This window comes from Eptatretus burgeri, chromosome 7 (genome assembly GCF_056783735.1).
Source record: "Eptatretus burgeri isolate ZD-2024b chromosome 7, Ebu_testis_v1, whole genome shotgun sequence".
NCBI classification, from domain to species: domain Eukaryota; kingdom Metazoa; phylum Chordata; class Myxini; order Myxiniformes; family Myxinidae; genus Eptatretus; species Eptatretus burgeri.
The window spans coordinates 76982880-77008274 of NC_140967.1; the positions used below are offsets into that span (position 1 = coordinate 76982880).

Below are 25395 nucleotides of genomic sequence, written 5' to 3' on the forward strand. Positions count from 1 at the left end.
TGAGCACATTCCTGCCAGCGGTTTCAGAGGAGAAACGTCAAATTACGCGCAGACGTTAACAGAATAATATTTTTTTTAAATAAATCTTTACTTTAAATACTAATGTTTCTTGTTAAATTTTTTTCTGTCAAATTCACCTTCTGAGGTAGTCAGCATGTGCGGAAGAGGGTTTTACATTGCAGACGCTGTTTTCGAGGAGTGGCATTCCGCCTCTCGGCGGTGAGGGTCTGTCGACGACAGACGTAATGACGTCAGCGAATGACCGATGATGTCATGACGGAATTACGCCTCTCAGCGGTTAAATAGGAACTACTCCATTTTGTGACATCCGTTTATTAGATTACAAATGATGAAGCTGCATCTGCAAATACACAAGAATATAACTGTTATTACCTTTACCGATGTTCGTGTTCATACATTACTCTCTATCTCCCTCCAGGTCATTGTGATGGACAAGGAACAAGGACTGATATATTATGAGCATTTGTACCTGATGTGTAAACGTAACTGAACGAAATGAGAGTTTATATGGATATATAACAAGAAGAGAAATAAACCGTGCGATCATGTGGGGTGGACTACCCATCACGCAATACATGGACCGTGGGATTATTCTGCCCCAAACACAATGCTGGTCATGTCGTAGTCACCCGATGTTTGCCATGCAGGTGGACGCCTAGTACACGAGCTTCTAGCACCAGTGACTGGAGTGGCAGGTGTTTTGACCTGTGAGGCAGGTGCTCGTAAATGCGAAGTGTTCAGTGGCGTCCTATAGTCCAAAGGCATCGAGTCGTCGTTCATCATTGGTGGGTCCTGGTATGCAGGAGTATCACCAGGGGGAGTTGGTGACGATGGCCCCATGAGGTCTGTGGAGGGTGGCGTTGTTTGATCCGGTGTTGAAGTGGTTAGATGGTTGTCCTGTTTGCACTGGAGCTCTGGGCCATGGTGATAGAGGTCATGTACGATGGAGTGACGTGGAGCCCGAGTGTGGACTGGGACGTTATCCGGAGAAATTTCCTGTTGTGGAGCATCGCACGCCCTGAACCGTCGACACGTAGGACATATTGGTTGTGCTGGCGGACTTCAATTACTGTGCCTGTTTTGTCCCATTTGCGAGGATTGTGGCCAATCTGGTTTTGGATGCGGACGTGGTCTCCAACAGTGAGTGGTGGTAGCCTTCTTGTGTGCTCTAACCGGCGTTCGGCAGTTTTCATGTGGCGGTTGCGGAGAGCAGCTTCCCGGTTGGCTGGTGTCATGGGGTCTGTATCTGCCTGGGAGGATAGTTATGAAGTCCTTTATCGGCCTGCCAAACACGCACATGGCGGGGGATAGCTTTGTGTCCTTACCAGGACAGTTCCTGTATTGCAGGATCGCACGCTGGAATGAATCAGTGTCCAGCTCACCATGAGGGTCGGTGTTGTCAGTGATCATGCACTTCACGGTTTTGACTCCAACTTCTGCCCGGCAGTTACCATGGGGGAACGCGACAGATGATAGGCGGTGGTGGACTCCCCAGTACAGTAGGAATTGGCGAGTATTGCCAGCGATGAATTCAGGGCCACCGTCGGAAGAGAGTTCATCAGGTATGCCATAGGTGACGAAGCAGCGACGCAGGGAATCCACCAAGCCAGACGAACCTCCCGATGCCCTCTCAACGACAGGTCAATGGGAGTATCTATCGATGATGAGCAAGTAATGAAAGCCCTTGTATTGAAAGTAATCGGCACATATGCATTGGAACAGGTAGTCTGGAAGGATCTGGTTCATGGGTGGTGCGCTGGGTTGTGAGGGAGCCATGCGGTTGCAGTGGTTCCTGACGTACTTGATTGCAAGGCTGATTCCAGGCCAGAATACAGACAATTCAGCTCTGGCAATCATGGATGATACGCTTTGATGTGCAGCATGAAGAGCTTCCAGGCAGTCCTATCGGAGGGACGGTGGGATGACAATGCGATTCTTGTAGGTGATTACCCCATCCACGGTATGTAGGTGATCCCGGTATTGGTGGTATTCTTGGAGTGTCGATGGGATATCTTGACGAGAGATCGGCATGCCTGATTCGATGATGTTCACCAACCTGTTCATATTCTCATCACTACTAGTAGCCAATCGAACCTTGTTCCAGGTAATGCTCTCGAGTGTTTTGAGGGATGAAACTGCAGCGGTGTGCGATGAGGATGAATCAGTGTTTGATGTCTCGATGCAACGTATGCCAGCAAGGAAGTCTTGCCGTACTGTAGGGTAAGGAATGGTGTTGTCACTCTGGGGCGTAGATGCAATGGATGATATGTCATCTGTCAGGTGCATCTTCTTGGGATTGTCGTCACCTGTAGGGTGGCGGGAAATGGTGTCCGCCGCTCTGTTCTTTACACCAGGGACATGCACCATGTTAAACATGTAGCGAAATGTTTTTTCTTTGAGGTTCCGGAGTCGGTTGTTTGGGATTTCATCGAGTGATCTGTCGCCAAAGAGCTTGAGAAGCGGTTTATGATCGACCGCGATAGTGAGATCCTTGCATCCCAGGACAGAATAGCGAGCTTTGCCCAATGCGTCAGCCACGGCGAAGGCTTCCCCTTCAATAGGGGCATAACGAGATTCTGCTGAGTGAGTGAAACGACTTCCGACAAGTGTGATCTTCCATCCTGTGGGACAGCAGAACAGGGGGGTTGATTGACATGAGCAATGTTTCTGGAAGAGCCAAAATCCGACGCCGACTTTCGACCAATCTGTGGCGAGGCATGTTGGTTTAGACTTGTCAAATATCTGTACGCCAGACTCGATCTCATTGACAATGACCTTCTTGGATTCATGAAACAGTTCGTCCCAGGAAATGTGATGCCAGGCTTGAGGAAGGCTCGAAAAGGTAGCATGCGCTCTGTCATACTGAATGCATCTGAAACTTGATTTACCAGCCCAAACCATGAGCGGATATCCGTGATGTTTCTGGGCAGAGGGAATTCCATGATAGCCTGTAGGAATCGTTTGCAGGGCCGAACGCTATCCTGTGTGATCTGGAATCCAGCAAACTCCAGTCTCCTGGCCAAATACGAACTTCTCTGGGTTGAGGGTGATGCCATTTCGTCCACAGATATTCAGCCACCTACAAGCCTGAAAGAAACTTTCTTCTAGGTTGTCAGCCCATCGTAGAGTGTCATCAATGCACTTTGTTTTGTTTGGAAAGTCAGAGGCTATCTCATCAAAACACCTTGAGTATCCATCGCCAGAGGCGATATATCCTTGTGGAGCGGAATGGTAGCGGTACCTGCCCCAGGGTGTGATGAAGGTCGTGAGATGTCTGTCACCTTCTTCCAGTGGAATGCTGTGATGTCCATTCCATGCATCAAATACTGTCTTCAGTGTTCCTGAGGGTACAGGCCATGCTTGATGGAAGGGTGATTGTGTGTGATGGGTTTCGCGTGTAGCGTGGCAGTTGAGAGGTTGCATGTCTACGGTACGACGAGGTTTGCCGTTTTTCTTAGCACACACAACCATATGGTGGCACCATGTAACTGGCTCTTCGATTGGGACAGGTTCGAGAACACCTAGCCTTACGTCGCGATCCAATCCAGCTTTGACTTCATCCTGCCAGTGGATGGGGACTGGTACTGGTGTGTGATGGGCCACGGGTGTAGCATCTGGGTTGATCATGAGATGGAGTGGTGGTCCATCCATCATTGGGAGGGGTTGATGCTCGCAGGTATTAAAAGTGCTTGATCTGTAGTAATCCAGGAGGAATTGATGAAGTCTCTCACGGTTCGCTGACGTGGCTGGGAAAGGCAACTTTGTGGGCATTGGTGGTGGCTTCTCCCGAGGAGGGCAGTCACATTCAGATGTCAGTCCATTGTCATTTCTGGGTAGGGGGTCTAGTACATCTGAGGTGGCGTGGACTGTGTCTCTGTCTATCTCACCAACTGTAAGGAAGGTGTCGGTGATCATACCCAGACTGATACATGCATCTCGACTGAGGAAGAACTTGTCTGAACTGTCAGTGACGTAGGTAATCTGTCGAGTCTCCAGGTTGCTGCCATCTTTGTCTTTGCCTGATATCCTGAGAATGACGGCACCGATGATTTTGATCCCCTTGTTGTTGACAGCGTGCATCCTCATTGTGACTGGGATTAGGTCTTTGGTCTTGAAGCCAAGGCCGGACAAAGCTTTCATGCCAGCCAAACAGCTTTGACAACCAATATCCGCCATACAAGTGATGCATTGGGACTTGGTCTTGGTGTAGAGATTGTATCCTAGGTGCTTGTAATCAACCCGGAATGCTCCGATCATCAGTTTAACGAACGGTTGGGGCTTTGATGATTTCCAGATTCAGGTGTCAGACAGATGATTGTACAGGTGGTGGTCCAGGCTCATAGATTTGGGGAATGTTGCATCAGTTGCGACTGTGCACAGGGAATCAAACACGGCACCTTCTGATTCGTTAGCATTGGCCTTGGTGGTTGATTTGTTTTTGTTTTTGCACACATGATCGAAGTGATTGGTCTTCTCACAATGCGCGCATGTATGACCATAGGCGGGACACTCCTTCTTTCTGAACTTGGCGGGAGATCGGTGCCAATGTCGTTTCTTTCCACAGTAGTAGCACTGCTCCGACTTGTCTGTTGTTTTGCGATCATCGTCATGGTAGCCTCTTAGTGTCTCAATCTTGTGACGTTGGTAGGAGCTGCTAGCGGCATCCATCCCATGTGATTGTGACTGGAAGAGGCGTGAGGCTGAGCGTTTGCCAGATTCTTTAGCTTCGACGAACTGGTAGATTTCTTTGAGTTTCATGTTCTGGTTACGGACGCCCATTAGGTCGAGTTGAATGTCCTGGTCAATGAGCCCACGGGTTACAGAGTCAAAGAGGACCGGTTCTGTGTAGTTCACATCTTGATTGCAGTGAGGGCATTGAATGATGAGTTTACATACACCTGCTTGACCACGGAGACGTGCTCCGAATGATCTGACGGGTTCGTCGTGGTCCTGGTGCATATCATGTAGTGTAGTGCGAGCAACCATGATGTTCTCTTCTCTCACTGCGAGTCGCTTGATGGCCTTAAGGACATCGTCCTCTGAATTGTTCGTTAGTGTGCCGCCAGAATTGTCAGTCAAGTCTATTCTTAATTGTTCATCACAACATTCCAGCAGTTGGATGACCTTGTCTTTGCCTCTCACTTTGGTTGCATCTGCATAGTCGGACCATCGCGATTGGAAATAGGCCCATTCCTCGCTTGTCCCAGCGGATGAGATCGTGGGACGTTTCACCTGCTCAACTTTAGCTGGAACGACGTTGACATTGGCAGCTGTGTGAGTTGTGGCACGAGTCGTGATGAGCGCTGCAGCCAGGACTACTTCAACATCGGGGGTGGAGTACTCGCAGTCAGTGATAGGACAGTTTACGGTGGGCATCCTGGGGGTTGGTTGTCTCAGTGGTGATGTGTTCAATGCTCAGCTTCATCATAAATAGAAACTACTCCATTTTGTGACATCCATTTATTAGATTACAAATGATGAGGCTGCATCTGCAAATACACAAGAATATAAATGTCATTACCTTTACCAATGTTCGTGTTCATACATTAATCTCGAGTGGTGACGTCACACGTCGCCATGCAAACGAATGTAAAAATTCGAAAATCGCCCCAAATTCCCAAACCTGTCCATCTGGCATGATCTCACATAGCCCATGCTGTTCATTAGACCACAGAGCACCCGCATGCCGAACGTGGCGACAATCCCTCCGGCAGTTTTGGAGGAGATACGTCAAATTTAAATTACACGCAGACGTTAACAGAAATCATATATACTAGCATATACCCGTGCTCCGCACGGAGTTCAATGGGTGGCAAAAGGTGGATGAGGCATAATAGTTGATGTTATGGGAAGCTGGGGAGGGTGTCATTGGGGATGTGATGCACTATGGTTACCTGTCCTGAGTTTTCTAAAGGACCTCCCTGTAGATGACATTTTGGGTGAGTGTCTTGTTGCTGAATAGTCATTGTGAGGAATTATTGTCCACTTTGATAGATATATAGGAGTAACCTCTTGAAAGTGAATATGCAACATATAGTTGGCCATGGGAGAACACACGGGCTGGGAGGTATATTCCGAGTTTGTCAAATGTTTGGCCCTGGGATTTGTTTATTGTCATCGAGTATGCGAGTCTGACTGGAAATTGCATCCTCTGTAGTGTGACTGGAAGGTTGGCGTCTGATGGGGCAAGTTTAACATGATATAGGCCAAGCCCTAGACTGAACAGGAGCAATGGAGGGTGACCGAGAATTAGAATGCAAATTTCAATGAATGGCACTTTTTGGTGCACATCCGACGATCGAACACAGCTTGGACGCTTTAATTTGAAGATCACACACGCAAGACACAACACAGGTAATGATGGCGGTTGAGAAACGTCAAATTATGCGCAGATGTTAACAGAAAAAAATATTTAAAAAAAATTAATCTTTACTTTAAATACAATGTTTCTTGTTACATTTTTTTGTGTCAAATTCACCTTCTGAGGTAGTCAGCATGTGCAGAAGAGGGTTTTACATTGAAGACGCTGTTTTCTCAGAGTGGCATTACACCTCTCGGCAGTGACGGTCTGTCGACGACAGACGTGATTTCGTCAGCGAATGACCGATAATGTCATGACGGATTTACGCCTCTCAGCGGTGACGTCACACGTCGCCATGCAAACAAACGTAAAAATTAGAAAATCGCCCAAAATTCCCAAACCTCTCCGTCTGGCACGATCTCACATAGCCCATGCTGTTCATTAGACCACAGAGCACCCGCATGCCGAAAGTGGCGACAATCCATCTGGCAGTTTTGGAGGAGTTACGTCAAATTACACGCAGACGTTAACAGAAATAATTTTGTTGTAGATTTCTGCCCGCCGGCATGCAGACGACTGCTTCTAACCAATGGCGGCCGCTCTCGCCCACCGAACGGACAATCTAGTCGCAGCTTTCGGATCAACGCCGAAATCCCGCTATGGGTGTGTTTTAAGCACACCACAGCCTAGTCAACACTCTACCCGCGCTACAGGGTCAATCGCCGAATTGTCGATATACCTAATTAATCGTGCGGGCAGACTACCAAGAGACTCAACGGGGCCCGCTTTGAAACGAGCCGCTTAAGCAGCTCGCTTCGTTTTGGGATAACCGAGCGGGGTATTATCGCGAAAGCCCCGTTGGATCCGATTCTATTATCGGCTATTAAAAAGCCAGCTATTATTCCGAACTCAATACGGCAGTTCAATGAAGGAAAAGGATGCGACGAACGGGTCAACATTCACACAAGCACATTTATTTGCACACATATACGGTCAAAGCAGCAATGCAGGGATATACAAGCATGCAATGAATGGGGGTAGGGACAAGACGCGAGCAAGACAAAGACTACAACCGTATATTTATTATGTACAGTCACTTGCACTTAACATCAGTTCTACCTAAGGACATGGCACCACAACGTTCATGCAAAGAAACAAGGAAAAACTCCAGAAAAGACGAGGGGTAGACTGGACCTCTTGGGTCTTTATGAGCACGGAGCTGTGATGACCGCAGAAGCTCCGAGAGGCCAGGCTGGTTACCTTCACCTTCGTGGTGCCTCGCTGGGGCGACCCGAGACGTCCCGTCCTCACGGCAGCTGGCGTGACCATGGTTCGGCCCAGGCCTCGTCGGGCGGCCTGGTTATTCGGGCCCAGCCAGCAACGCCTCAGAGGAGTGAACGGGTCTTTTGCTCTCTTAGAGTTGATGCTCTCTTTAAGAGCCCGTCCGTCCCTCAGCGCCGCTCGGACTGTCCCGAAGCCCGATCACCTCGGACCGTTCAGTGCCGGATGGTGACCTCTCTCCGGCTCTCCCCACGTCCCACACACGAACGCGCAGTTCTCCGCGGCACGGCAGGCTTGGCTGTGCTCTCAGCTCCCATCTCCTCGGCGAACCAGACCTCCACTGGACTCGAACCTTGATCTTGGCACCACTCCAAACCCAGACTGACTGACTGACTCACTGCCAGCTTGGCGCTCTGCGTGCTGTTATATGGGATCCGTGACATGAGGTTTGATCTCTGATCCCTCACCTCTGACCCCCCGCTGGCTCCGCCCCCTTCGATCTCCTGATCCGAATTCGAGGCGAAGCTCGGATCGAGCGGACGTGGCAGAGATCATCTGCCCCACGCGTACGTTGTGGAGATCACCGACCCTGCACTACGAGGAAACCTCCGCGTCTGTTTGCAGCGATGCTGTTCGCTGGGAACTCGCCGTGGCTGGCGCAAAGATGGCGGCGTTTGCGGAGTTGAAGGTGAAGCGATGTTGTTCGTTGTTGGTTATTGGGGGAGATGTGGTTTAGGAGATGGTGGCTGTGGTTTGCGTTGTGGAGAACGTCATTGGGCAATGTGGAGAAGGTGGTTGTGTGGAGGAGGTGGTTGTTGTCAAGGCTGCTGTGGAGAAGGTGGTTGTTGTGGTTGAAATGCGGTTGGCGTTGTGAAGGTGGTTGTTGTGGTTGAAATGCGGTTGGCATTGTGGAGAAGGTGGTTGTGGTTGGCGTTGTGGAGGAGGTTGTTGTGGTTGAAATGCAGTTGGTCCAAAATAATGATAGCAAAAGAATAACACTACCTCAAAGATCACAGCCTTGCACACGAATAATTGCCCGTTAAGCATCGGTGGGGAAATCTATCTGAACACAGACTTATCGACATAACTTATCTAAAGGACCTGTTTGGTGTTCTGTGAATTTCCACAACTGTAACAATATATAGATATAATATATATCGTTTTTGGCGCTTTCTCTCAATGGTGAAGAATCACTTTAAAGATTCTAATCGTCGGATCCGGAGCCGGATCTTCACCAAAATCTAATCAGTTCGTCCTCGTCACACACCAAACTTGTCCACCAAATTTCATCCGGATCCATCCACAACTTTTTGAGATAGCCTGTACACAGACAAACAGACAGAAAGGGGTGAAAACATAACCTCCTTCACCTTCGGTGGTGGAGGTAAGAACAGGTAAATCAATACAGCATGCAGGATTCCAATCATGGAATCCGAGAATCATAAATATCACGAACATGGAAACGTCAAACAGAGTAACACAGCTTTTGAAAGATAACAGAGACAAAGTACGTAATGGTTTGAATGTGAAGAGTATTTTATTGTTTCAGAACTTGTTACAAGCAAATGTCAGACAGCAGGAATAGACATCAAACAACAGGAGCTACCTAGTATTTGCTTTTGCAATAAAAGTTCACATTTGGTCATTTGTAATTAAGCACGATAATCATCAACTTTGAATTGAACATTATTTAAACTGAAACTAGCTCATCGGCATTTCCACAAGGTTCCACTCCGGCATCCTGCCCATCTCCCTTACGTCTGTTTGCCATCTGTTCACATTGTATTCTCTGTCATGACCTCTTCCATGATGCTCAATATTGGTCGACAATAAAACGATTTTAATACAGCGGTTAATGTGTACAACAAAACTTTAACACGAATTAATTCAAATAAGTATCTGTTTAAATACTGCACATTCAAGGCTCTTTCAAAGAAAATAAATTTTAATCAGATGTATTTTCTTCCAAAATTATATTTTTATTAAATCTGATAACATGATTTTAGTTTGACACCAAGGCCTGGCTTCTTCCAAAAAGATCAAAACAGTAAAGTTTAGTAATGGTGGTGAATCGTAGTCAAAATTGGATACTTTTGTTATAAACAGTAAAACTCAGGTCCTTTACAGTGTTATAAAACTATACATCAATCGATTTTCCGTCAATGTTTGAGGGCATTTTATAACTTACATAGATAGTCCTTAAGACCAAGTTTGAAGGTAAAAATACAAGTCTTTACACCTGATATCAAGATGCTGCATGCTTGCTTCATAACATCATAAACCAGAGAGTTGGTGTAAAAGCCACCCAATGCTCACCTGTTTATACATTTATCGTTTTTAAAAGACGAGTCTAATAATATTTTTTTATAAAGCATTGCAGTGAAGTCTGATCCAAATAATTTTCAAGCAATATATGTATTTGTATATTGTAATCAGTAAAAAATAGTGTGGTAGATAAAAACATTAGAAAGGAATTAACTTGCACCAAAAACTTTAACATTTTCACGCTCACGCTGACACTCACGCCGGGGGTATCGCTATAGCTCTCTGTTCTTCGAACAGGCGAGCTAAAAACTAGAAGGACACTCTTCAACATTGGCAGATATGTCTCCGCCCACATTATTACATCATTATATATACTTGTACCAAGATAGATTTAAATCACTGAACCCAGATTTAAAATATTAAATAATTCTGGCTGCCAGACCATGCGTCCAATGAGGTTGAAATTAAAACCATATATTCCACTTGACTACTAAATCATAATTGTGATGTTTCATGTCGATTGATGAAGTGGTTCAAGAGAAAGAATTTTGAAAAGATTTTCGTGCAATCCAATATGGTTGCCAGACCAAGTGATCTATTAATTATTTGTGAACACCCTGGTATCCCCAAGGTTTGGGGAACATGTGGGTGAAGTTTCCCTTCAATCTGTAAAGCTGTTCCTTTTGATTTTTTATGATATCTATTTTTAGGAATACGATTTTTAAAGGTTTTAGGGGAAATCCAATATGGCTGCCAAACCATGTGACCCATGACATAGGTTGAGAGCTTTTTGTTCCTCATCGATAGATCATACCTGTAAAGTTTCACCTCGATCTGTTCAGCTGTTTTGGAGAAGAAGATTTTTGAAGCTTTTTATGTTTAAAAAAAACAATATGGCTGCCGAACCCCGTGACTGATGACATCATTAATTTTTTCCCCCATACAATTTAGCCAGAGATGATTCAATTTTTCGTAATGAACAGATAAAGCGTTTGACGTATACAATTATGACGTCATAACAAAGCCACCTATGATGTCACCAAAAAATAAAATTAAAATCGCACTTCTTCTCCATGGGGGAGTACTTGATGTCTGCCAAGTTTCAATTTTCTTCCACCGAGCGGTTTCGGATATACTGAGGTCCAACGTCTTTCCCTTTTTCCAACATGGCTGCCACACCACATCGCCTATGACGTCATAATTATATTACAACATTCTACATAAGTAGTCGCATCTATGTTGACAATTTCGTGTCAATCGGATGAGCAGTTCCACAGAAAACAGAGAAAATTAGCATGGACGGACAACGCGAAAACATAATGCCTCCGGCGACTTCATCAGCGGAGACATAAAAACATTTATTTACGACTGTAATTACTCCTCCTCCACTGAGTATTGCTCAAGTAATTGTGAATCAAATGTTAAATCCCATCATGGCGGATCCAGTCCTATCAACTACAGACCAGTAAGCTTGTTTCTAATTGCAAGCAAAGTCACGGAATCCATCATTGCTGCTAATGTCAAGTCCTTCCTGTTTTCAGACAGCTTGATTTCAGTCAGACAGCTTGGTTTGGATTTTGTCCTGGTCACTCAACTTTGGACATGCTGCTTCTCCTCTCTCAGCAATGGTTGAAGGCCCTAAATCTCAATGAAGAAGTCAGGACCATCTTCTTTGACATATCTCAGGCATGTGACATTCTGCTATCCTGCTTTGCTTGCCAAGCTATCTGCATGTGGGATACAAAGCCGCCTTCATTCCTGGATTGACTTCCTTCCCTTGTGAAGTCAATGTGTTGCTGTCAATGAAACCATCTCCTCTCATAGTGGAGGCTAGAGTGACCCAAGGCAGTGTCTTGGGCTGTCTTGTTCCTCAACCACATCAACAAGCTCTCCGATGCTCTTGAAAACCCTCTCTTTTGCAGAGGATTCCACTTTGTATTTTACAGTATTCCATCACACTGACAGGCAGACAGTAGCTGTGTCATTATCTGTTCATCTGGAATTGATTAGATTCTGGTCTGATAAATGGAAAATGTCCTTCAATGCAAGAGAATCTCACTGTCTCACCCTGCCACTCTGGAAGGTTCGTCAAATGAATCCCCCTTTTTACTCTCATGGTCAGCCACTGAAAGTGGTTCATTCTCTTGAATTTCACCACCTCACCATAAGCCATGAATTTTCATAGGCTGACCACGTAGCAAAGCTGGCCATCAAAGCCAATCGCAGACTGGACATCCTCCATCTTTCCAAGTCATTCCTTGATAAACAAGATGTACTTCCAGGCTACAAGGCCTTTGTCAATTGCTCAATGAAGTACTGCTCTATCCATATGTGCTGGGGCACCAACAACGCATCTCTCCTGAAATCTGTGGAATCAAAAGTTCTTGATATTGTTCACATCTCCCGTAATGAGGCCGAAGCACAAGGCCTGTTGCTGTCGCAATGCCGACAAGTTGGTGGCCTTTCTGTTTCTTTACTGCCTTCCTTTCTCTGCTTTCTTGACCCTCAGACCCTCCCAGCCACTCTGTGATGCTTGCGTTCTTCCAGTAACCTCCTCTTGGCTCAACTCACAAAATCCAGGCTTTTTGCTGATCTCCACTCTTTTATTCCTTTTTTTGTTCAATTATTTTGTGCAATCAGCGAGTAGTTCTCGCCAGACACGGAATGCTAAAACACATCTATCATCACACACTTTCACAAGAAAATTACCAGAACTACTTGATACATATGAGGAAGCTGATACCCTCAGCTGATAGCATTCGATAGTCACACTGGAAGAAGAGTTCACCAGTCTCAATACAGCAGATAGACATTACTGATGTCAAACACATTAGCAGGCTTTGTGGAACACACAACACTTCTCTCTCCTCTCAGGCAAATAAAGTTCTAACATTGGAATAATCTCTTGTTCATATTCTCAGCCAAGATGCTGGCTTAGGGGTGTGGTTGAAACTACTCACTTCGGTTACCAAAAGAAAAGCAGTGCGTGGTAACTCAAATCGTGTAACTTTTGATTAGTTTTCTAATCATGCAGAAAATATGTTTGCCAATCCTTGTATAGTTGGTATCAGTTACTAATGGGAATGAGCAGAAGCAGAGGAACTGCAGCATTAAAAAGCAAATACTGTAATGGAGGATTGCCCTGATGATGAGTATACTCGGATTGCTGAATGATTCTGACTGCTCTTTCATGGCCTTTCAGCAAAGAAGACAAAAAAATGAATGAGCAATAAAAAAAGTGTAATGCACTGATTACCATGATTAAGAAGCCTAGGTTGGCTTAACGGTTAAGGTGGCTGGCTTAAGATCTTAGGGTTCTTGAGTTTGAGCCCCTGTCTTTCTGTTAAATAACACCAGGTGGGTTGACTCAGCCTGTCATCCTTTTGAGGTCAGCAAAATGAGTTCCAGCTTACTGGTAACAGGGGGTACTGCATCAGTGGCAAATCTGTGCTCTCAGCACTGATGCAACCAACAGCCACAAGCTGCAGATGAAATAGTAATAAAACCGAGATGAAGATTTGTCTTTTGCAGGAGCTGCAGACTACTTTTTGTTATCTTTGTAATTAATGTTTTAGTGAGAGGATTTTGGACGTCAGAAATGCCTCGAACATTGGAAGATGTCAAGAGAGGAATCGTACACAAACTAAATCAGGTTTGTCAATGAGTCCCATGAAGCAGTAGGAAATGAAGCAATCTGGTTTTTCTTCGTGTTTAGTGCCAGATAATTAATGTAAGGAAGAAAGGAGCAATAATTTGTTTAAGACTCCTCAAAATGACGACACATTTACTCAGCCTGAGTCACTTACTCTTTGGGAACTCAATGGAGAAGACGATAAGATGGACTTGGGAGTTTGACATCTGAATCAGCGACTATCTTATTTAACATATTGTTTTGATCATGACAAGAACTTTTACTTCCATCACGTTAATACAAAATACTGATACGGTATGACTATCGGCTGAAAGAAAACAATGTCACAGGATTAAAATGTTTCGTTTTGAAGTCAGAACGACTCTACACCGATGGCTGCGTTGAGAGAACATGTGGGCGGGTGGTGTCCGATGCGTTGCATGACCAGCTCGAAGGTCACAACCACCAATGGTTCTGCTCGGCAGCTTATCCACTTCCAAGAATCTTGGTGGCTCGCTGGTTTGCATCGTCAATCCGAACTTTATTGGAATCAGCCTAAGGAAGGGGCAGAGAATGAAACGTCATTCTGTGCCAATACAGTTTCTTCCTGTGTATCCTTCACAGACATGCCCGCAACTCCACACACTACATCCACACTGAATATACGAGACTGACAAATCAGCAACGAAAGCTGTATATTAACCTGGCTGTGAAAGAATATAATAAGGTCTATTTATCCTTGGAGAAGATCAACAGGATAAATATTTTAAAAAAATGTTGATGACAACATAATACTTGGAGATAATGTCCAAATATGATGTTATTTGTGTAAAGGAGATGTATTACATGAGATTTTCAAGGAAGTGGAAATTGGAAACCTTATCACAAACTGGTCTATATTCAACATGCAATACTCAAAAAGTTCAAAGTGGGAAAGTGATGCGATTAGGAAATGGGTCTGGACAACGAGAACAAATTTGGGGAAAGAAAAGGAAACAAGAAGAAAGCAATAGTAAGGGATGTGGAGGACAATACCTTCTCCATAATGCGGTCCACTTGGCGATTCTGTATGCCGATCTCATTGCCCATGTCGAGAGCCATGTGCCTCAGGTTACCAATAATGCCGCTGACTTGTTCTAGATTCTCCTCCATCACTTGCTCCCGTGTATCTCCTGTCACCCTTCATCCATCACAAATGTGTCACCTTTCTGTTGTGTGAGCATGTGATATGGTAGTACAACCACAACAGTGTTGTTTATACATTAGAAGTACTTTGCTGATTATTTCTTTCAGGATACATAAATATTAGAAGGCATTCGCTAATCAAAATAATCTTTACCATGTGCCCAAGCCGATGCCCTTCTTGTGCCTGAATTTTCATTCATCTGTTTAAATATTTTCAAGCCTTTGTGTTTTGGGTTTAGGTATTTCAGAATTTTGGCAAGGTTTTAAGCTTCCACACATTGACGTCCATTTTAAGGCCACCAAAGGTCGCTATAAAGTGTCCGAAATTTATTGGAATCGGCCTGAGGAAGGGCAGAGCATGAAAACATCCTTAAATACCAACGCTCCTTACAGCTTCTTCCTGTGTATCATTCACACAACGTTCCCACAACTGTGCACACTACATCCACACCACATACACCATACATTCAAATCAGCAATGAAAGCTGCATATTAACCTAACTGTGAAATAATAATGAGGTCTATCTATCCCTGGAGAAGATCCACAGGATAAATGTCAGAAACGAAAAAAAAATGTTGATCACAACATAATATTTGGAAATAATGTCCAAATACGATGTTGTTAGTCAGAGAAGTTATTTGTTTATAGATGTATTACATTGGACATATTGGGATGTGGGGTCAGGCAGTGCTGTCGCCGACATGCAGGCAAAAGGTAACCACCATGAGGCGAATAACTCCATCACTTTTCAATGTTTAACATGTCCAGAAACCACCGCCGGGAAAAGCTCACCCAGCCAGGTAGCCCCTGCTAGAAATACCATACTTGACAGGCCTTGTTAAAACTTTAAAAAAAATTAAAGTCAGCACGATGAAAGTCAGCATTCCAGCATTAAATAGATGGGACCAAGGTAGCTCCAATTATGTCTTCTCTAACTTTTCTACATTTACACAATTGGCCATTTTTGTTTAATTGAAAACTTGAAAGTTTTTAATATCGCTTCTTTAGTTGTTTTTTTTTCTCTTTTTTTCAAACTTAGCTGTTTCGTTTGTTGTTGTTTTCTGTTTTTAACACTTTATGGTTTTGATGATAAAAAATCACTTACTTTTGTTGAGATAACTACTGAAACAGAGGTGGCGGAAAGATCACATAACAGAAGCAAAAATTAATACAGGGCACTGAACAACGAGTTGTTTATGGCAAGAACTAAAGTGAGAGCATATGGGTGGAAAGAACAGTGTAATGATCTGGAAGATCTTGAAAGATGTGGGATGTGTGATGTAATGTGATGTAATGTAATGTAAATGTGGGATGTGTGATGTAATTGGCCAATACACGAGAAGGTGAGGCAGCTGCCAGGTAAAAGTAAAGATCGAGAGTGTGTCACTGCGAAGGACAAGAATGGTAATCTACAAACTGATTTGTAAGAGATGGAAGGAGTATATTGAAGAGTTGTATGATGTACAAAATTAATGGATTTGAACGAAAGCAGTGATGGTCCCATGACTCCCACCCGATGTCCAACCTGGTTATATCGGTCCCAGTATGATGCGAGAAGAAATTGAGGACGCCATCGATGATTTAACATGAAGGCAGCATTTATTAAGATTTTTTGGGGGAGAAGGCACTAAAGAAATTATTTAAGATCTGTCAGAAAGTGTACAAGAATTGAGTACGGCCACAGAATTTAGTGATTTCTGAACAATAGGTTTGATCCCGCATGCATCAAAGACCAGGCTGAAGATCCTTCCCAAAATAACTCTTACACAGGCTATGGGATGGCAAGTTGTATTCGTGAAGACCAGTTTGGCTTCAGAGAAGTTTCTTTCCTACTTAAATCACAGCCATGTTGGCTTATTTGAGGGAAAAATTATGCCACTCCACTCACTTCCATAAAAGTTATTTTTAAATTGGCCATTAAAAAAAATCATTGTTTTGAATTTTTTGCAATTAAAAAAAAATCTAACAAAGACACCTTAACATCTCAATAGATATAATAAACACAAAATTATTTCCCTTTTTGGGTGAAACCTTGGTAGATCCACAATTGTTGGACGTTGGACAATGCCGAACCTGCAGATAAATCCACCGCTCATAGCCATTTGCTCCCGTTCATCAACTACACGTGCTGGCTGGCTGGAAACCACGCCATCTTGATTGTTGCCCCAAACATTCTTGTAAGCATTTCCAGCTTCGAAATTCTTCAATCTGATAGGATGGATCACAAAACAGGTTCATCTTCGGCTTTGCTTTGCATTGCAAACAAGAAAGAACGAAGCTCAGTAGTCTTCATCAAGAACATATTTGTTTTTTTGGGGGGGTTTTTTTAATACCGAAAGACATGGAGAGAAGCTTCATATCGTTTCATTTTTGTTCCCCGCTCCTCCGACAAAGTGAGATACAGAGACGTTAAAATGAGCTACGTCCAACCGACCGATCACTGAACAACCGTCCATGTACTTTTGTGTACGTGATGTTTCAAAAAACGTTGAACATTTAGCTTTCAAATTGCAGATATCTATTCCTCATGACGTTATATCATCCTGATTAGATCACGTTTGTTATTGGCTGAATTATGTTGCCAAGGCATCCATCTCGGGAACTAAGCTTGTGTCCGCGATATTTCAAAGAACGTTCAAGATTTAGCTTTCATATTATACAGACCTATTCCTCATACCACCCAAAAGGCAGGGGACCAAGAGTATGTGTGGAAGTGTGGAAGTTGTTGTAAGAATTATGATGGTGGGTTTGTCGCATGGAGGTAATGGGAATGTGATACGTGTTGCAAATATTTGCCTGTGAATACTCATTTGCCTGCCACTACCAATCCAAGCTTGAAACTTTCTTAACTTGGCCTGTCCTGCTTTGATCACGACATAGCATGTCTGGAGGGTCATTGACCCAGGTTTGATTGGCTTATGATACACGATAGGGTGTGGCTTGTAATGCCGGTTCGCTCGGCCAATTATCATCTGACACAGTTCCCTATCTGCATAAGTCATCTTACAGATAAGATAAACTGACCCTGGGTGCGAAGATCTGGCAAGAGGTGTGTTGTAGATGGCGTCTATGGTCTTAGTATAGATGCCTCGGACTCTCAGAGTTATCTGCGAGCAGCGACATCCCTGCCACAGTATGTTTCAGTGGATATATGCAGACATAATCCGTGGATTAACTCAATTGTGAGGTAGGATTCATTAAATAACCTCACACGTTTTGAGCCCATTGGCATCTGCTTTTATTCATACCTGTAACCGAGGTTTTTGGCAAAGATCTTGTAATCAAGGGCTGAATACGTGATATGAAACTGCAGATCTGATAGGTACATCATTACCTCGAGAGGAATTTTAGAATGTGACCACTGAACAGGAATTGAGGGTGCATGCATCTCAGAACCACTTTGAAGGTTCTAGTGAGTTCTGTAAAGGCTGGTCTAACCCAAAAGGGTGGGTTTTTCATCTATATGTGGAACCCTTTTTGACTGTAAATATAAGGGCCAATTGCAGAATGCTGGAGAAGTTCCTTGCTGAGCAAAGCTGTTAAGCATGTAGTGTGAGTGGGCGTTGAAGGACAGGCGAATAGTGTTTATAGTTCTTGAGCACCGTGGTTTCAAGACTGCCTATGTTATTGTATAATTTAAAAGATCATAGTTTGCTTGAGTGACTATGGTGACTCAATAACTTTTTGGGTTTGATTATCAGCCTGATTATAAACTAAGATTGGTGCTTCGCCAGCATCACAAAGTGTGCCATGTTCGGACAGAGATTAAGCTAGGGACCCATCTGCTAGTATTACTGCGGGGTCATTAAAAAAACTCTCACGGTGTCTTTTGATGAAGATTAGGTTAGTTATCACTGGCATCCTTGCCAAAATCGAAAAACATTTCTGCCCTAACTTACAAGGGCATGTAAGTCGCACAGCCGTGATGCTACCAGCAGCAATGTGCTGCAACACGGGAAGAAGAATGCACACGTTACCTTTATATGAACAAACTCATTTCAAAGCAATACCTTTCAATGCAAGGCAATAAATGTAAACCTCTGCACCACAGTATACAAGTTGCAATTTAAAGTGATGCGAGTACAAGAGGTTATATGTCTATATGTTTAAGTGTAAAGGTCACCTACTGTTCACAAGGATAGTCGCATAGACCACAGCATTTTCCTAGGTCAGTCAAGTTCTTTTCTGCTTCTTTCATGTTCTGATTGATTTGGTCCATGCCGTCCTCAATCCTCTCCAGTTGCTCTAATTGATTTCATTGTGGCACCGAGGCCCGTGGGTGAGCCCCAGACCCCAGAGAAGCAATAGTGAATATTGATGGGAAGATGATGCCATTTTCCAGCATGAAAGGCATAGCATGGTGGAGGCAGACAAAGGTGGGAAGGAAACACAGCACAGTTGGCCATTAATGGTGTCTGGGGACTGAAAAATGACCAGACGAGAGACCTGTACCTACTTAGCACATGGGCACACACAAAGCCGACAGCATTTCCCAAAATCCTTGAGATTTTTCTCAGCCTCCTTCATGTCCTCATTAATCTGATCTGTGCCCCCTTCAATGTGATCCAGCTGTGCTGTTTTTAGTGGGGGGAAGGAGGTGGGGAGGGGAGTGGGATAGAGGGACAAGGATACCATAAAGTGGCAGCGACTTATTTACAACTTCTTCATGTATGACATATCAAAGAGAAAGTTAGCTGAACAAGTAAAATCTAAATTCTGCAGATGCTTTTTCACCCATGTGCCATCTTTCTGTGCAAGTATGGAACAAGACACAGCATTGAACAATGCAGAGCCTCAATGGGGTATTTGTGTAGGTGACACCATTCACACTCAGTGACTGCTCCCTCAACACACACTTCACTCTTTTGCTCCTAGGACAGCATTCACCCAAGGACAGCATTCACTATCCACTGCATTCCTTTTGAATTTAATATTATGACAATGGGCTCACTGGTGAACTGGCCATGTTCCAGGGCCGCGTGGAGCTGATGTTGTTAATGCACGATATCATCATTTTTAGCCGCCCAATGGAGGGACACCTATGGCTGTTGCGGATTGTATTTGAATGACTGCGAGCTGCCAGCTTGAAATTAAAACCCATCACATAGCACCTCCTGATGGTTGAGATGGAATTTCTGGGACATCAGGTGAGCAAGACGGGGGTCGCCACTGATGCGAGGAAAGGGAATGTTGTCCACCTGTGGCCAATCACCAGCAATAACATAGAGGCATGGTAGTTTGTCTTCTTTGCCTGGATATTATTGGCCAACTACTGCCCACAAAGAGGATGAACTGAATATTCACCCATAAAGAGGGTGAACTGGATACATCTTGCTCAATATGGACTACTTCACAAAGTAGTTGGAAGCTTGGGTGCTGCCCACTCCACATGCCATTGCAGTTGTGCAGATATTCTTAAACATCTTCACTGGTTAGTGTGAAATGTCACAGCACATAGTATCAGATCAAGAAATGAATTTTATGGAATAGCTGATGTCAAAACTATAGCAGGACTTGGAGGTGGACATGAACCATCCATCCATCCATTGGGACCATACTCTGTGCAGAGCGTTGGTGTTGCCTAAGCAGTTTCCTTGGTGATACAATCCTGGACAAAACATCTTCGGATAACTCTAGACATATGGCCTTTACAGCATGCTTAAAGACATCTCATCTCATTTTCTATAAGAAACTTGTCAGAACTGGGGCTGACACATCAAGGTGCCGTTGGTGTACTGCACAACAGCGCGTCGTTCACAACATTCCTCCTGTCAGACTGGCGAGAGACGGTGCTACCATTGGACTTTGCATCTGTAGTAGTTCCCCTGATAGCCCGTCCTAAGGTTATTTTTGTGTGATGGTAACTACAATCAGCACAGCGTATGTGAGAGGTGGCGAATGAACATGTGCAACATGCTAGGCTTCACCAGAATCCAGACCACAGTTGGCATGCAGCACCACACCTGCTTGCCAATAGTAATCGAGCTTGGCTGTTTAACCCTGGAGTATGATGAGGGCAGGCAACCTACCAAGCTGAACCAACCTTGGAAGGGCCCCATGAGAATAACATGGCAGTTCCTAGGGCAGAGAAACACCAATACAAACAACAGATTGAAGTACTATTATGAGCATCAGCTAAGAGAACCAACAGACCGAAAAGAGGCTCGTGGACCTGGAGATCACATTGGCAGTGATTATGATCCACCTCAATGGCACTAGTTATTGGGAACTGTACAGGTAAAGCCAAGCAAAGGTAAGCATGCTGAAGGGAAAAACTGGAAGGAAAAATTAAATGTGCCCACTTGTGTGGTTGTGGAGGAACAAGAACCAGGGGGAAGGCCCAGCCACGAGAAGTGCTTTCCATATTGGTAGAAGGAATTGAACCATGGTGATTGTACAGACAATGAGACACCTATGCAGACACCTCTCTGCAGAGGTGAGAATGTAGCATTGATCACGGCAAGGGTGAGGTGGGATTGACACGAGATGCAGCGTGCTTGAGATGTCGTCATTGGCAAACTCCAAATAAATAATTTGTAGATCATTGCAGCAAATATTCAGTTATTGGCAAGCTGCACATACAAGTTTGTATACCTTCACAGCAGACAACAGCTCAGCCATTGGCTGATTTTAGAGGCAAACTTGCAGATTAGAGGAAAAGCTTATAGCTTGAAACAGTGGGCAACAGACATTGACCAGCAATGAGAAGTGTGAGTATTTGAAAGCTTTAAGCAGAAAACATGGTGAATATGTGTAGGACCAGGATGTGAGTGTCAGGTCTGCAGAGACAGTGGCAACATTGAGTTCTGGTAGGAGTGTCCTTATGGCTGGCACAGCGACTGAGACCCAGTGTGAGCATATGCTTTTATAGGCCTGTTCTAATTTGCTAGCAGATGGACACTACAAGCACCATGTGAAGATTGTGCATTTGAAAGCATGCTCTTTTGGGATGTGTGAACAAAAAGAAAGGCATTTAGTCATGGAGACATGCCTGAGGTGAGCGAATTGAAACACAACACCATATATTTTGAAGTGAACTGCGTGAGCATGACAATGAGGATCAGCTGAATCAGGCAAGTATGTTCGGGTGCAGAGAGCGGACCTCGTCGACAACCAGGAGCCTATGCAGAAGGTTTAGGCCTATCGGACGATTATTATTATTCATTCTTCTTATTCATTACCTCGTTCTCCCTCTCCTTCACTGTTGTTCACATACATTTGGAAAAGAAACTTGCTTTGCCCCAGTCTCATATCTGTTTCTACAAGGAGAGGCACTGTCCACTGTATACTGCAACTACAGCAGAGCAAGTATGCATAGGAGATGGAGGACAGCTTTGATATTATTGGAAGGCTGGCAGGATAATCATTAAGAGGTATGCACACTAACCTTTAAGATGCTCACTCTGGGTTAGAATCTCGACCCAGCTATAAACTGTAATGTTGGCAGGGCAATGCAGGAAGGGCAATACATTAATGTCCACACCATCTCAGGATAGACTTTAAACTGGATGTCCTGTCCGCTCGCATTGGTTTGTGCTTTGTGGACGTTAAAGATCCAACAGCGTCCTTAGCAAATAGTAGGCGAGTTATCGCTGACACCCTGAACAAATTACAAGTTCCTGTTACCTTCAATCGAACATCAGGCTGAGCAAACCGGTTTGTGAAAGATTTGGGCCAACAAGCTCGAATGAGCTAAGATCCTTGTCCGGTTAATGATGACGTCATAAAAACGAATATGACGTCATTGTGATGAATCAGGTTTGCGATAAATTATCTGTGCTAATGCCCGGCTTGATTCCCGCAAACAAAATTCAAACAGCTTGCCTAGTTTCGGAGATAATGGTATAGGCGATTTGCATTAGCGGCGTTATTATGACGTCAACTTTTTTTCGAGGAAGAATTTCCAAAATCGTAGATGGTTACTGCCCGCGCGTGGGCTTTCTGCATATACATGGCAAGTTTCACGAAGATCCGATGAAAACTCTGGGTTGTGAAACAAAAAATGTCAAAAAAGAAGAATGACGTCATAAAAATTGATATGACGTCATAGAGATTATCATATGTGCGGTAATTCATCTCTGCTAATGCCCTGTTCAATTCCCGCAAACAGAATTCAAAAAGCTTGCCTAGTTTGAGATTTTTTTAGGCGATTTCCATTAGCGGAGATATTTTGACATCATAACTTTTTTTTCTCGGAGGAATTTTCAAAATCGGAGATGGTTACTGTCTGTGCATGGTATTTTTACATATATATGCCAAGTTTCAGGAAGTTTCGATGAAAACTGTAGGCTGTGAAACAAAAAAGTCCACAAGAACAACAACGTGAGTAAGACTGAGAGATCCTCCACGAGGATAATTGGAACCATTGTAATAGTAATTGTAGTCGTATTATTAGTGTTATTTTGGCAGGAGTGTACTGTAGTTAGTAGCTGTTCTAAAAAGTAGTAATACTTGCCATAATAAGAACTGGATTGATGTAAATATGTCCAAACATAAACAATGGCCAGACCACTGCTCAGTGTATTTCCTGATTTTGTTGGGAAATGTAAGTTATCACTCGATGTAGTGAAAAAAGCACAAGTACAGCCTTTTTACCCAACATTCTGCGGGAGTTAAAAAAATTTATTTCCAATAACAATAAAGAAGAGGCAATTCATTTTGTACTTGTAATTTTGCCACTTAAACATTTAATCACAAATTAGTAATAGTACGTTTGTGAATTATCAAAATGTACTTATAGCCTGAAACCTCTTTCAAAAGAAAGTGCCAAAAACAGACCTACCTCCTTGTTCATCAAGCATCACCAGTGTGCGGATACCTGCATCCTTACTCTATTGAACATGATGTGGAACAAAGGAAAGAGAGAGACACACAGGGAATAAAACAGGGAAAGAGGAGCAGTTAATGAGATTGATCAAAAGCGGCATAAATACCGTACAATGAATTTCATTTAATTTTACCAGCTAATAGGTGGCCGCAACCATCCTTGATCATGTTGTGGAACGTCGGCAGAGGCCCTTAAGTCGGAATGAGATGAAAAAGGACTCTACTGAAAGTTCCAATCAACACAAAGTTCAGGATAATATTTTCGTGCTCATTAGCTTGTATGTTGTCCGTTGTGCCACACTGGCAGTAATTGTGACACACCGCGTATGATAGAAAATAGAGATAGTGCAACGAAAATTTTCTTAAGCTTGAGCTGAGAAAACTTTCAAACAAATGGAACTCAAGCTAGTGTTTCTTCATGGTAAATCGTTTCCTGGGAATTCCTGGGAAATTGATTCGGGATTCCTGCCTTCTCCCAGATTTGTTTTCGGTTCGGGCTCAGAACATTTTGGCCCGAGCTATCTCTAGTGGCAAATATAGGTGTGCTTACACTTGTGCGGTGTGCTTTTGTGCACCTACGTTCCAACCACTACGGAAAGACTCATCAACTTGTAGTTTATCGCCTTCAAAGCCACCCCACAACCAAGTTGATTCAATAAGAAATCTGTGCAATGATAAAACCTGGCTTCATACTTAAACTTACATGATGAATATGGCCGGCGTTCCAAAAAATCCGTTTTCTGCAGACATTTGTTGCAGTGTTTCACGTAGCAGGGATCAATGGCCTCGACCTCGCCATATTTCGTTAACTCAATACAATAGGCATCTTTTGTATTTATTTATTTCAAAACTTATCTAAGGTGAATTTCTCATGAACTTCTCAGAAGTGAATTCTAATAGAGATAATTTCTCCATTGAAGCAAATCGTAAGATCATCTTGGTCGGTGATTCTCAAATTCACGATACTGTACCGTGCGGAATATAGCTTTTCCTGACACGGGAAGATACACAGTTCGATTTTTTGGGTCCATATTGAATTTATTTCCGATTGGGGTTGTCTCTGCACTGAATTAAAATATTGTATTTGTTCTTTCTCCATCGTTATAAGCACCCTCAATCAAATCCCCGTTAACCAATACTGAATTTATACCTGAAGTTATTTAAGTAACACTTCCATGTAAACACCCCGTTGGTGTTGTGGAAATGACTCTGCGGGGTTATTAAATACTTAATATGGAGCAGTTATTTCCTTATTGAGTGTTTGGAGTAAGCATAAAAATAATTAAATGTCATATTAGATATGCATCACTATTTTGTATCATGCGTATTTTGTATCATACATACAGATTACATATCCCTAGCCCTGTTTGTTTATAAAATTATCAACCCATTTGACCTCATTTATTGACGGGTTTCCGCCCCCCCCCCCCTTTGGATCCATCTTAAATGTTTCTTTTTAGTGTTCGCTAGGCCTTGACAAGACAGTTTTGGCAGGAAAATGGCCCAAATTACCTCGGGGGGGCTTTGGGGGAGAGCTCACAACGGAGTCGTCCCGCCTACCAGGTCAAGCAATGTCAATGGTGAGAGAGAGGGGAGGGGAATGGAGCGTCATGATGGTGTACATGCCCGAGGGCATAAAAGGTGGTGGTAACTGTGGAAGGGGAAGAGATCACCTTGACCTTGACTGGTCAGCTACGCCAGACCACTCGTTGAAATGCCAGAGTCACGCCGCTTCCAACCAGAGCCACATCTCCCTCACTCCTCTCCGTGGCCATGGGACATTCACCCTGTCAGAGCGATAGGACCAGACCTGTCTATTAAGCTTTAACGGGTTTGTCCGCAACTTTATTTCTGTCCCGTCAATTTCCTATGTCTATCTCCTGT

The 25395-nt window shown here is 43.8% G+C and overlaps 2 protein-coding genes across 2 annotated transcripts in view; both read right to left on the reverse strand.

Moving 5' to 3' along the window:
* Positions 1-1923: 1923 nt before the first annotated feature.
* On the reverse strand, positions 1924-5397 carry LOC147023588 (uncharacterized). Its single transcript, XM_085890345.1, is given in 3 exon segments — positions 1924-2642; positions 2753-3030; positions 3032-5397. Coding segments are annotated over 3 exon segments (3363 nt in total).
* A 3724-nt stretch (positions 5398-9121) lies between these two features.
* The window catches only part of LOC147023589 (synaptosomal-associated protein 25-like), a 97688-nt gene continuing 81414 nt past the window's right edge, over positions 9122-25395 (reverse strand). The window contains exons 5-9 of the mRNA XM_085890346.1: positions 23468-23516; positions 18813-18930; positions 16759-16893; positions 14535-14679; positions 9122-14054 (exon numbers count right to left, since the gene is read on the reverse strand). Of these exons, the coding sequence (XP_085746472.1) occupies positions 13986-14054; positions 14535-14679; positions 16759-16893; positions 18813-18930; positions 23468-23516 (516 nt within the window). The 3' untranslated portion in view covers positions 9122-13985. The remainder of the gene's footprint in view (positions 14055-14534; positions 14680-16758; positions 16894-18812; positions 18931-23467; positions 23517-25395) is intronic.